Genomic DNA, 14,632 nt, shown 5'->3' with positions numbered 1-14,632 from the left:
TTTATGAATCTATGATGCATTGATGTTTTTTTTTTCTAATCTCTTTTATGGATATGCTAAAATTTATCAATTTTTTTATGGATAAGTAAGTTTGATGAATTCCTTTTGATTAAAAGATTTGATGAGTGGTGAGCGATTCTTATGCAAGGATCTATGATTCTATGGAAATATTTTGTTTGTTTTATTGGTTATGTTTGTAAATCTTTTTCATTATAAATATTTTAAATATTTTGTTTGTAAAGAAAAGGCTCTAACCGCCTATGTAAGCAAGGCTAATTATTTATTTATTTTATTTAAATTTATTGTAAATCTTTTTCATTGTAAATGAACTTGTGATTATTTGTGAATCTAGTCATCATTCATCATATTCATGACTTGTGATTATTTGTAAATGAACATGTCTAAGATGTCTTCCTTTTGTGAATTGTGATTATTTGTGAATTTAGTCATAATTCACCACATTCATTAATCAGCATTGATTTTTTTCTTCTCAGAAAATCACATATCCAGATAATTTGGCTTCAACTCTTTGAGGATTGAATTTGAAACTTGAGAGCCATATTTGTAAGTATCTGTTTTTTTGCTTTAAAATTGAATAAGCTTGTGACTTTTGTTGCCATGTGGCATGTCCTTAATTTAGCAATTAGCCCAATGAGCCCATCATGCTACTTTGTTTTCAATATTGTGCTTTTATTGAATGTGGTCATCAGACTCATCATAATTAATTATAAAATCTTATTAATCCTAATTATCACATGTATGCTTTTATTGAATGTGTTCATTAATATTATGATTTATACTTTGAAATAAATTACAAATTTACAAATATTATTAACTGTGAATATTTAGCTACCATTTTTTTATCAATTGTATTTATACATGTTTACTTTGGTCTTTGGATAACATTATAAACTTTCATAGCCAATTGGACATGGATAAATTTTTAATTAAACAACCTCGGAGTGAAGAGTCATCCAATTGTCCAAAAGCACCACCAAGCTTTGGATTAAGTGAGAAAAACACCGATGTGATTTTCAATTCAAATGATGTTGTTAGTGATCCAGGCCTTCAAAAAGTGATTGAAGACTTTGATATTGGGATTAGAGATCAAATACGAAGAGAATATTTAACTAGAGGCCCATGTCAACCAACTGGCCACAGTTTTCCACAAAAGGAGAATGGCAAATAAAGGAGGAGTTTTCAAGATGCATGGTTTAAACAATATCCATAGTTGGAGTACAGTATGGCCAAAGATGCAGCATTTTTTTTTTGGTGTTACCATTTCACACCAAGTAGAGGAAATCGAATAAGAGAAGATACATTCACTAAAAAAAGGGTTCAATAATTGGAAAAAAGCATTAGAAAAATTTGTAGAGCATGTTGGTGTTGTGAATAGTGTGCATAATGAAGCAAGAATGCAATTTCAGAGTTTCCAAAATCAGAGGTAGAGCGTGGCACACCAATTGGCTACACATTCACAAGAGATGGAGGTTGAATACTGTACTCGTTTAATAGCTGTTTTAGATGTGACGCGCTTTTTATTGAAGCAAGGTTTGCCTTTCCGTGGACATGATGAGTCCTTGAGCTCATTGAACAAGGGCAATTTCCTTGAGCTGCTTGAGTGGTATAGCCTAAGAAATGATAAGGTTTTCAGGGTGGTCAATCAAAATGCTCCTGCAAATAATCAAATGACTTCACCGAAGATTCAGAAGGAGTTAACAAATGCTTGTGCAGCAGAGATTACATGTGCTATTGTTGATGATATTGGAGATAAGTATTTTTCCCTTATGATTGATGAAGCCCGGGATGTGTCAGTGAAGGAGCAAATGCGAGTTGTTTTGCAATATCTGAATACAAATGGGTATGTGATAGAGCGATTCCTTGCTATGGTTCATGTACCAGATACATCAGCTATTTCATTGAAAAATGCCATTGATTGTCTATTTGCCAAACATGGGTTATCACTTACAAGATTGAGGGGACAAGGATATGATGGGGCATCAAATATGGGAGGAGAATTCAATGGTTTAAAGGCACTTGTTCTAAAAGAAAATTCATACGCAAGGTATATCCATTGTTTTGCTCATCAACTCCAATTAGTGATTGTTGTTGTTTCGAAAGACAATCGAATTGTGACTAATTTTTTCCGATATGTTACTATGATTGTAAACACGGCGGGAGCACCATGTAAAAGGAAAGACCAACTTCGATAACATCACCATGATAGGTTGTTGAGCAATTGGAGAGGGTAGAGATAGTCAGTGGCAAAGGAAAAAATCAAGAATCTAGTTTAGCAAGACCGGGTGATACTCGTTGGGGATCGCATTACACTACCATTCTCCGGCTAGTCTCAATGTGGCCTTTAGTGTTAGATGTCCTCCAAAACGTGCATAATGATGGTGCGTCTAATGATAATAGAGGCATAGTGGCAAGTTTGATTGAAAAAATGGAGAATTATCAATTTGTGTTTTTGATGTATTTGATGAGGCCTTTGTTGGGAATAACAAATGAGTTATCATTTGCTCTACAACAAAAGGATCAAAATATTGTTCAAGCAATGCGTTTGATTGAAGTTGTAAAGGCTTGGCTTCAAGACTTAAGGGAGACGGGATGGGAGGCATTTTTGGAGAAAGTTAGCTCTTTTTGTGAAGGAAACTCAATCCCAATGCCTAATATGAAGGAAAATATGCGAATCCGTGGTCGTTCTAGACGGGAAGGGCAAGTCATTACTCATTTTCACCATTACCGTGTTGAAATTTTCTGCGAGGTTAGTATTCTTTATATTTATCATGTTTTTGTGAATCTCATTAATTTAGTTTCTTAGAAATATTTGTAATTTTATCATTGTTGCAATGTTAGGTCATTGATTCGATTGCACAAAAAATGCAAAATTACTTCCCAGAAACAAGCACAGAATTACTTCTTCTTTTGTCATGCCTTGATCCAAGTGACTCATTCTCCAAATTCAACATCCAAAAACTACTTCGTCTTGCAGAACTTTATCCCAAAGATTTTACAATGACTGAGCGCATGATGCTTGAGAATCAACTTACTACTTTTATTTATGATGTGCGGCATGATGCAGATTTTATAAACGTTGGGGACTTGTGATGTTTTGCTTGGAAGATGGTTGAGATAGGCAAACATATTATTTTTCCACTCATTTATCATCTTATCGAGTTGCCATTGGTTTTACCAGTTGCGACAGCTAGTGTTGAGAGGGTGTTTTCAGCGATGAATATTGTGAAAACTGACTTACGCAATAAAATGGGAGACGAGTGGATGAATGATAGCCTGGTTGTCTATATTGAGCGGGAGGCTTTTGCAACTATAGACAATGAAACAATTCTACAACATTTTTAGAAAATGCAAACTCGGTGGATGCAATTACCTTCTCTTAGTCTTAGCCACATGCCTCACATTTCTGGCACGAACACTGGCATCGGTTCTAGTTCAAGCATGCATAAATAGCTATCGTATGTTTTTTTTCCCAATTATGTCTTAAAAGTATGGTTGTTTTAATCAAAAGTTTTATTATATCATTATTTACATGTCAGACAAATGCTTATTTCGATATTTTTTTAATATATATATTTTGAATTAGCCCCCCTACAAGTAAATCCTTGTTCCGTCGCTGATTATATTTGTTTGACATGCCAATAACATGTAGAAATTATTAAACTAACAGGTGCACAATCAACTGGCATGTTTGTCAACAGTTGTTGTAATCTTATTTCTGATACTTTTTCTCCTTATTCTAAAATGTAGAGTAATTTAATTTGTGTGGATAAGTTATTTTGAATAAGTTGTGATCCTTCATTCTTTTCCGACCATGTTTTATGTACTCTAACGTTCAAATGGTGGTGCATTAAATTAGTAATCATTTAATATATATATATATATATATATATATATATATATATATATATATATTCAATGAATACCAAGAACACATATGGATGATTAATGAACACATGAACGTGGTGGTTATAGGCAACTCTATTTATGAATTGATTACGACCTAAAATTATCATCAACTATGGATGGTAGCATTGATGATAATATTGAGATAACATTTTTAAACATAATTCTCATAATCAATTCTATATAATTTTTTCAAATTTATATCTCAAACTCATGTATAATTTCTATTAAAGTTCTCTGACTAGTCTCACCTGACAAAATTAATTAGAAGATGAAAATTTAAAAAAAATTATTTGATGGGTATAATTATCTGTTTATAAATTAATTTAGCAATTAGTGCAATGATTGACTATAAAAAGTTAGATGCTAGGGATGATCGTGTCATGCATGTGTGGAAGACAAGTCCCAAATCAAGACATTATAAAATTTTCAAAACAATCCATTCTAAAGAAGTTGAATATTTTACCTAAAATACAAAATTCAATCATAAATTATAAACTTGATACATTATTTAAAATAATCATAAGATTAGCTAATAAATAGATCCATTCTAAAAAGAAAATATTTAGAATAAATTAACATGATAATTATAACATTAGCTAATAAATAGATCATCATCCTTTTGATTTTGTTTTTCTTTCTTCTCCATCAAATTATCATTTGTTTATTCTTCTAATTTCAAAATAAAATCCATGAAATACAGAAAGGAGAAAAATGAAAATAAGAATTAGAGTGAGAAAATGAAAATAAGGAAGTAATTTATGAGAGCTTATATAGATGACGGAGAAATGTTGTTTTTAATACTTTGGAGTCATGTGATAGGAACGCGAGTGTATGTGCCAATTGTTTAATAAAGTGCTAAAGAGTAGGATGTTGCTCCACAGGGAAGAATGGGATTACTAGTACTTACCCTAGTTCTGAAAGTTAGCCTAACCAACAGTAGTGATGTGTGTGAACAAAAGAAATAGAGAATAGAAGCAAGAAATAAAAAAATAAGGAGTAGAGAAACCAGAAGAAAAAATGATGTCCGGGTATAGCATTCCTCTAAGGTTTTGTTAAGTGTAGAACAAAGGTTGTCTAAACATGCAATCCTATTTTAACCAAGAGATTTCCTAAAACATACTAAACCCCTCTTTCAAGGATGAAGAGTAACTGAATCAGTGTAATGCTAATACAGTCAATCGTATTAACACTAAGTAAAACCTCTATCTGAGTCAACAAGAATTTCTAAAGTAGCTAATCTTTCTTGTGTAAAAATTACCCCCAATCCGAAAAGAGAATAGAGATGCGATTTTTTCTAAAATCTATTTCACATGATTGTAAAGAGCACAGAAACACTCATTCACCCACTTGGGATGATTGAGGAATAAGAATTATCTAAAGTACCCTATTGCTAGGCTTACTCACAATCCCCTCAAATCATGCTATGTCTATGCTAGGTGGGTATTTCTAACATCAAAAAACATTAAAGTATGAAAAGTAAGGCTTTCGCCATGATGGCTATGAAGCATTACAAACACACAATTAGATTCAAATATAAAGGATTGCAATTAGGAAAACAAGTAAATCACAAAAATGCACAACAAATGTCAAAAAATAAAACCATGGATTCCTGCTTATGGACATAAGCACGCTCGCTGATAGGGATGCAAGTGTATAATAAAGTGTGTGTGAAAGCATGATTTGATCATAGGGAAGAATGACATTACTAGTACAAGCATTAATTAGCCTAATCAAAGGCTAATGATGTGTGTGACCATAAAAACAAAAGCAATGAATATGAAAAATATGAAGAAAAAGTCAGGAGAAGAAATGATATCTTGGTATAGCATTCCTCTAGGATTTGTAAAGTGTATGCCTAAGGTCGTCTAAGCATGTAATCCTATTTGAACCAAGAGGTTTCCTAAATCATACTAAACCCCTTTTTCAAGGATAAAGAATAACTGAATTGGTGCAATGCTGATGTAGTCACTAGACAATCACATTAACACTCCGTGAAACCTCAATATGAGTTAATGAGAATCTCTTAACTAGGTAACAAGAGAGGTTAGTCTTAATCCGAATATAGAATAGAGATGAAATTTCTCTTAAAATCTATTCCACATAATTTCAAAGAGCGTGAAAATTCTCACTAACACACTTAGTAGAACTGAGGGAGATGAGATCTTGAAAGTAGCCTATTTCTAAGCTTACTTACAATTCTCTCTAATCAAGGTATGTCTATGCTAGGTGAGTATTCCTACTCGTCATAAAAAACATCAAGTATGATAGTAGGGCTTTCACTACAATAGTATTCAAGCATTGAAATAAGCAATTAGATTAAAAAAATAGATTGCAGTAAGGGAAATAATTAAATAACATAAATCCAACGATCAATGTCAAAAGATAAACCACAGATTCAACTATGCCCAAACACTATGAAAATTAGTTCTTGATAAGTGCTTGAGTAGACATATTTTCTATATATTTTACATGCATTGAACATTATTTTTATCATGGTTTATGTCTCATAAAGAGTATTTGGTGATCCTTTGTGCAAATAGGTTGTGGAAACCTTGAAGAAAGGGAAGCAAAGATAGGATATGAAGGCACCTTGTGGGAGTTTTTGTGCAACATAAAGATCAAGACACAAGAGGAGTTCATATACATGGGTGTGTGTGCCAACTTCCAAGAGAATACAAGCTAGACTTTAATTTGGAAGGGCATAAAGGCAGTCACACTCTCATGTCCCAATTTGTGTGAAGAATGTAACATCTTTCCAATAATGATTTGATGATGAGAAGCCTCATAACCTTCCACGTGGATCTGTACCCGACCATGTGGCCTCAAGAGAAAAGTGTGTGAGCCATGTTTATGAAGAGATTATAGCAAAGTATTGTAGTGAATCATTGTAACATGACTGTAGCAAAAGAACTATTCACATGACCGCGTGAAAATTCCATGTGGTCATGCGGAAATTTTTGCAGTCCACGCGGGCACTTGAAATTTCCACTTGGTCGTATGGAGGCACGTAGCAGCTCCAATTTCTGATTATAAATAGCCGTTTTGCCTTATTCTTTTGGCATCTTTTGTGCTGCTCTTGAAGGGTGAGACAACCATGGTTTGGAGAGAAGATCTTTACGGCTTAGGAGACATTTCATCACCAAATTTGATTGATTCCTCCTCTGTCATAGCATCAACGAAGCCACCTATGATCCTAGCTTCGGAGTGGATTCCATAAAGATGTTGAAACTCTCCATCAAGGCCATCAGTTCAAATATAGGGGGGTTTATTTCTATAGCTTTTATATACCTTCATTCATTGATTGTTTGTTTTGTATATTGCTACATTGAAAGCTAAACCCCTAGAGGTTATTTGGGCTTGTGAACCCTAGGATTCTAATCTTGTGTGGATTTGTTTTGTGATTCTTTTTCATTCGAGTTTGGTTGAGTTTTAATTTTATTTGTCTAATGCTTGCTTGCTTTATTGATCTCATGGTTGTTTGGTTTGCATAATTTGTTCACCTTTGTGAGGGAGAGGTCTCCATTAGGGTTAAAATCTTGAGATTAAAGAGGGTTAAGAGGATGAGTCATGAGATAGTGGAACGTCCCCTTTCCTTTCCGATTTGTGTATTCTATCTCCGTATTCCTTGAGCAACCATATGTGGTGTGAGGTATTGAGATTGATTGAGTTCTCCACCGGGACCTCATAAGGGGTTAGGGACCTTTTACTTAGGGGCAGGGTTAGGTCTATTCTTAGGAATCTGATATGCCCTTTGGAATCCCAAGAATGTTATGCATTCATATGCATTGTGAGGTGTGAGATTGAAAGATTTCTCCACAGGGACCTCGTAGGAGACCAGTATTGGCAATTTTGAGGCAAGATCTGATTATTTTTTTATTTCCATTACTTATCCTGCTCATTCTAGAAACACTTTGCACACCCGATACCTAATACCTGAATCCTAAGTTAGCATTACTCGAATACCTCATTTTTACTGATTAAGATCTTCCTCAATTTTACACTTGCAAATTAGTCTTTGGTATTCATTTCTTCACACATTTGATCATCACATCATCAGTTCTCCATCATTAGAGAATAATAATACAATCCAAATGAAATAAAATATATAAAGAAAATAATAAACCTCCCTTAAAGCATGCAATCTTCTTGGATGGATGAAATTTTTTGAAGATTCGCCAAAATTACAGCCCCCTCTTGTTTTCTTCCTTCTTCAACAAGATATGCAATAGAAACCCCCAAATCGTAGCCCAAAGGGTGGCCAAGGAGTAGAGAAGAAGATCCCCAAAAAGCTTTTCAAGTATTTATATCTTCAAAATCGGGGGTTCTTATGGATGCTACTGTTAGGTAGAAAATATTAAAACAATTTCATTAACAAAACCTACAATTGTACAAGGTATATATAGATACACAGTTATATAAATATGGTATCTATACAAATATAGATATACAACTATATACACAGATGTATTCCCTAACACCCCTCAACAAACTCACGGAGATCAAACATCGAGAGTTTGGACAAGAGAAAATCATGTTGTGCCCGTGTTCCGAGATTTAGTAAATAGATCCGCAGTCGACGCCGTAAGGAACAAACTGGGAGCCGAATGCCTTTTGTCGTACTGGATCACGCAAGAATAAAAGCATCAACACCAATATGCTTAGAGAGGGAATGTTTGACAAGATTCAAAGTGATCTGAATGGCACCTGTATTGTCATAATGTAGAGGAGTAGGAGCATGTGAGACAACACCAAGATCATGCAAAGGCCAATGCAACCAAACAATCTCCTCAACAGTAGTAGCCATGGCGCAAGCTCGCTCAAGATTAGACCGAAATGCCGCTTGCTTTTTAGACTTCCAAGCAATGAGAGAAGAGCCCAAGAACAAATGTAAGCCGAGAATGTAACGACTGATCGGATCGAATCACTAGCCCAAGTAGCATCATAATAAGAACGAAGCTCCAGAGAACTGTGATGAGAGAAAAGAAGGCCTCGAGATGGAGTCGCCCGGAGATAGCGCAAAAGCCTCAAAAGATGGGCATAGTGAACAGAAGTAGGTGCACTAACAAACAGACTCAAAACATGCACAACATAAGTAGTGCCTGGACGAGTGAGGGTAAGATAGACCAGACTCCCAACTAATTGATGATAGCGTGTCGGATCAGATAAGGGAGTCCCTCATCAAAGACGCGAATCAAGATGTAGCTCCATAGGAGTGGTCACAGCACAAGAGTTAGAGAGAGTTGACCGTGCGAGGATATCATATGTGTAACGCTACTGGGACAACTGAAAACCACTAGAAGTAGAAGTGACCTCAATGCCAAAAACTAGCTCAATCGACCAAGATCAGTCATCTAAAAATGTTGCCAAAGATGATGCTTGACAAAATCCACATGAGCAGGATCATCACAGTGATGATCATATCATCCACATAAACCAACAACAAAGTCTGACCACGAGAAGAAGACTGCACAAACAAAGCGGGATCATGTGGACTAGGCTGAAACCCAACAGCAACCACAGTAGAACTGAAACGCCCAAACCAGCCCCGAGGAGCCTGATTGAGACCATAAAGAGCCTTCCGAAGACGACAGACCAAACCAGAAGGAGAAGAAAAACAATGCGGAGGAACCATGTAAACCTCCTGCTAAAGATCACCGTGAAGGAAAGCATTTTTCACATCAAGCTGAAAGAGGGACCATCTTCGAACAGCAGCTACAGCAATGAGAGCTCGAATGGTAGTCATATGAGCTACGAGAGCAAAAGTCTCATCATAATCTTGTCCCTGCTCCTGCTGAAAACCACGAGCCATAAGGCGAGCCTTGTACCGCTCTACAGAACCATCAGAGCGAGTCTTGACTTTATAGACCCACTTGCAGGTAATGGGGACAGCACCAGGAGGAAGGGGAACCAAATCCCATGTAGAGGTGCGCTCGAGCGTCTCCAACTCAGCAGACATAGCAGCTTGCCACTCAGGTATTTTGGCAGCCTCTCGATAAGAAGATGGCTCTAGAGGGCCATTGGAGGGAGAAATAGGTAGGTTAAGAAATTGAGAGGCAAGATTAAGGCGATCAGGGGGATGATGATCACGAAGAGGATAGCGACATGCAAGGGGATCATCTGCAGGGAACACATCAGAGGAAGCCATTGGCACTGGGGGTGACTGCTCAGGAAGAGGAGGAACGGGAATAGAAACCTGGACAGGATGATCAGTAGTCAATGATGAAAAAGATGGAGGAGGTGGTGAAGACACAATGAGAAACTGAACATCGGTCGATGTAGTAGAAGAGTGAGAAGAAGAGGAAGGGGAAGGGACAAAGACAGGATGATCCTCAACAAAAGAGACATCAGGCGAGATACGAAGGCGACGTGTAATAGGATCATAACACCGATAGCCTTTGTACTCAGGATTATAACCAAGGAAGACACAAGAAACAGACTGAGCAAAAGTTTAGTTCGCTCTCGAGGTATAAGGAGGACATAACACAAACAACCAAACACACGAAGATGAGAATAACGGGGTGGGCTAGAGAAAAGGCATTCCCCTAGTCTACAACCCTGAAGAAAGGAAGAGGGTTGAAGATTGATGAGATAAACAGCAATAGAGACAGCCTCAGCCCAAAAGTGAGGGAGAACATGGGAGGCAATGAGAAGAGTACGAGCGGTTTCAAGAATATGATGATGTTTCCTTTCAGTAGTGTCATTCTGAGCATGGGTACCAGGACAAGAGAGCTGAGGAAGAGTACCGTGGGAGGCAAGAACCTCACGAAACTCATGAGAAAGATACTCCCCTGCTGAATCGGAACGGAAAGTACGAATGGTGGCAGAAAATTGGGTGCGCACCATATTAGAGAAATCAATATTAACCTTTAAAAACTCGGAACGAGAACGCATAAAATAAATCCAAGTGTAACGGGAGAAATCATCAACAAAAATAACATAATAACGATGTCCACCTTTGGAAACAAACCCAGACCTAGACACACTCGAAGGATATGGGAGTTGTAGCTGTTTGCCAAGCTTACAACCCGAACAAGAATGAGAATTATCAACTAAAACACAACCTAAATCACCCTAATGAATAAGAGAAGACAGGCGATAACCACTACGATGGGCAAGCCGATGATGCCACTGATGAAAATAAACAGTAGAAAAACAAGAAATAGAGGCCGCTGGTAACGTAGAAGAGGAGGAAAGATGAAGATGATCGAGCACATACACCCCACTATGGCGATGGCCAGCTCCAATGAGGGTCCTTGTAAGACGATCCTACACACGACAACCAAACTCATCAAAAATAACAAGATAGCTAAGAGAAGCGAGCTGGCTAGCAGAAATAAGGTTCATGGAGACCTGCGGTACAAAGGCAACTTCAGGAATATGAAAATGAATGGTGTGTAAGAGGCCACAACTAGGGACAGGGAGTGTCGTGCCATTAGCGATAATGACATGAATATCAGAAGAAAAAGGGTGACGAGAGTGAAGGTGGGTAGCATCATAGGTCATATAAAAGGAAGCTCCAGAGTCAAGTAACCAAGAGGATGAAGAAATACCTGTAGGGGCGGAGGCGACTTATGGGTGAGTGGAGACGTCGGAGGTATCCTGAGTGAGTACTGGGTGAAGAAGGAGATATCTCGACTCGGATAGTCACGAATGTTGCTCGAAACCGCCAAATAGACAACGAACCACCCCGAGTAGCTGAGGGTGGGTGGGGTTGCAGCGCTGTGTGCTATCATCTCGAGTCCGCTGCAGCCATGCGACACTCAAGACTGTAATATGGCTGTGAGCATGGCAAGATGACACCGAACCGACTGGCCGAGGAGGTGCACTAGAAACCGGTCAGTAGGATTGAGATAAAGGACGGACAAGAGCGCTAAGACTAGGAGACGGCATCAAAGGAGCAATAGTCGGCACTAGGTTCTGTTGGGGAGTAGCAAGAACAGAGTGAGGAGCAGTAGGTGGTGGAACCACATCTAAGGACCGAAGATGAGTCTCCTCAGCAAGCACATAAGCCAGAGTATCACTAGCGCATCTGAGGTGTAACCCTGGCAAGAGGCTAAGCCCGAAAGGCCTCAAACTCAGGGCAAAGACGCATGAGAAACTCATAAATGCGAAGATAATCACGATCCTGAGCAATGGCAAGACACTGGGCACAGGTCAGAAAAGGAGAGGGGGTCATCTCATCACACTGACGCCATAAATCACAGAGCACAGCAAAGAAATCCGAGACAAAGGTCTCACACTGATAGGTAGATGTGAGAGTCTGTAGCTAGGAGTAGCGCAACGCCTGACTGGAAACAAGATAGAGTGCGCGCAGATGATCCCAAATCGCCTTAGCTGTAGAAAAATCACAAACAACCAAACGAATAGGAAACTCACAGGACTGAGAGATGATAGCAATGGTACGACCACATCCTCAGTCCACTTGAGCAAGTCAGTAGACGTGGAAGAGGACGCACTGGTAACTGTAGACGAAGAGGAGCTAGAAGAAGCGACACTAGAATAAACTAGAGGTGTACGGGTACCATCAACAGGACCCCAAAAATTAAGTCCGCAAAGGAGCACACGTAACGTGGATGACCATCCTTTATAATTCTTGCCATTGAGCATGACGTTCACCTTTTGCAGATAAGAAACCTGGGCAGAGGCCATGAAAAGACACTGCGGGCTGAGGACGACGCGGGGCCAAGGGCAACACGGGCGTGCGCGGGGGCCGAGAATGGCGCAGGCGGCACGGGCGGCCGGGATGCGCATCAGACGCGAGCCGGTAGCGCGATCGACACGCGCCAGCGGCTCGCAAGGGCGTGCTTTCGGATGCGCGTGGGCGGCAGGGCGGCGCATGGGGGGCCGGTGTCGGGGGGACGCAAAGGAAAAATTATTTTTAGAAAAACCTCGCTGATACCATGTGAGGTAGAAAAGATGAAAACAATTTCATTAACAAAACCTACAATTGTACAAGGTATATATAGATACACAGTTATATAAATATGGTAGCTATACAAATATAAATATACAGCGGTATTCCCTAACAGCTACAATGTCAGTAAGTGTGCCTATATGCCTGCCGTAAGCCTCTCTGTTTACCGCTTACATGTGCTATAGTGCTTGTAAGGATGCTACAATGCCTATAAGCTTCACGGGGATGGGCTATATGTTTTTATTCTAGCCTGAATATGAAACACAAGCGAATTAAGCATCAAATCAATCATATATTCAATAGTTTCATGCAAAGTGCTATAAATAACAATAAAATACATTCATTAAATCACTTATAAAATTCCACCAACCTTAAGCTTTTGTTTTTCCTCAAGCAAAAATTAAATATTACAAACCAAGAGGGAAAAGTGCAAGACTTTGGTTGCTCAGGAATTGGAGAGTTTCAGATGTAATCCGGTTTTAACAATACAATGATGATAAAAATATTAAGTTTCAACAATAGTTAATACTCTATTCAAAGTAATTGAACGTGTGTGTTGCAACTATCTTCTTCAATTCTTCTAACTTATAAGACTTTAATAGCAAAAATTTCACAAAACAACTTATTTGCAAGGTGGTAGCTTCACACAACTCATTTTCCAATGAGGCCTCATCAAGAGGCTTTCATGCTTAAGACAGGTAGCTCTTTCTACATCTTTTACGAGAATATGGTAACTTTCACTCTCGTCAAGAGGTAGCTCTTTCTCTCCTCAGGGCATACAAAGTATCTGACTTATTGAGAGTAGCTTCAAACATCTACTAGGGGTAGCTCTTTCCATTTCCCACATTTTCTCTGTTTTTTAAAACAATGATTTCAAATTTGCAAAAAACAATTCTTAATTTAAACCACTTGAAGTAAATTAAACTAAACTATACAAATTCATACACAGTATAAATTGTTACAATAGAGAAGTTGTGTGTTCTAATTATGTGAATAACCAAAAATACAGTGAAAACTAAAAAAAAATAGAACTCAAAAGGGAATAAACTCATATGTGTCACCTAATAATAAGAAACTCCCACTACATTTCAAATGCACCATCATAAGTCACAACTTGCCATGTAAAGGAATATAATGAATCCTAAACTCTCTCCCCCACACTTAAATCTTGCATTGTCATCAATGTGTGTAAAATATGAATATGCAAGACAATGTAAACAAGAATAGGATGGGAGTGGAAAACCAACACTTCCATAATTCATATTTGATGATACTTTATGATAAGTGCTTGTGTGATAAGAATGGGAAGTATTCTTTCCTTATGTTGAGCATTATTTTTATCAGGTTTTATTGATAATATTTGTGCATTTGTGTTACTTTCATGCATATAGGATTGTGAAGCCGAATGTTAAAGAAAGAAGCCAATGTAGATCGTGAATGCACTATTTGGAGGAAATCTTGAGAAGGACCAAACACGAAGACAGAGGTCGGGTTCAAGATGCGAGAATGTGTGCCAACCTCCGTGTATTCAAGCTAGCACAATGATTTGGAGGGGCACAAAGGCAGTCTCATTTGAGTATCCCAGCTTGTGCATTGATAGGAAGATCTTCACCAATGAGGCCGTTTATTGAAAAAGCAAAGTGATCTACGACGTAAATGTGTGCCCTTTTATGTTACCTCGATGAAAACATGGAATCGGGAAGTGTTCAGGCCGGTATTGTAGTAGGGTACTCTAGCAAAACTCTGTAGCAAATACTGTAGTAGGTACTGTTCACAGTCGGCCGAAAAAGT

General features: G+C 38.0%; 1 protein-coding gene across 1 annotated transcript; it reads left to right on the top strand.

Annotated features, from left to right (window-relative positions):
• Positions 1-1,484: 1,484 nt before the first annotated feature.
• Positions 1,485-3,111, top strand: LOC120274165. The gene is made up of 3 exons (XM_039280936.1): positions 1,485-2,065; positions 2,488-2,767; positions 2,860-3,111. Exons 1-3 carry the CDS (start codon positions 1,485-1,487, stop codon positions 3,109-3,111), a joined length of 1,113 nt encoding a protein of 370 aa, XP_039136870.1.
• The last annotated feature ends 11,521 nt before the right edge of the window (positions 3,112-14,632 follow it).

This window comes from Dioscorea cayenensis, chromosome 2, assembly GCF_009730915.1.
Source record: "Dioscorea cayenensis subsp. rotundata cultivar TDr96_F1 chromosome 2, TDr96_F1_v2_PseudoChromosome.rev07_lg8_w22 25.fasta, whole genome shotgun sequence".
NCBI lineage: Eukaryota > Viridiplantae > Streptophyta > Magnoliopsida > Dioscoreales > Dioscoreaceae > Dioscorea > Dioscorea cayenensis.
This window is presented reverse-complemented; position numbering and strand designations above follow the sequence as displayed.

Excerpts from the sequence above, each read along its gene's own strand:
- LOC120274165 (XM_039280936.1), top strand. The coding sequence starts at position 1,485 with ATGGAGGTTGAATACTGTACTCGTTTAATAGCTGTTTTAGATGTGACG. Across the intron at positions 2,066-2,487 it reads AAAGAAAATTCATACGCAAG|GCCTTTGTTGGGAATAACAA; the intron begins GTATATCCATTG and ends GTATTTGATGAG. Across the intron at positions 2,768-2,859 it reads GTGTTGAAATTTTCTGCGAG|GTCATTGATTCGATTGCACA; the intron begins GTTAGTATTCTT and ends TTGCAATGTTAG.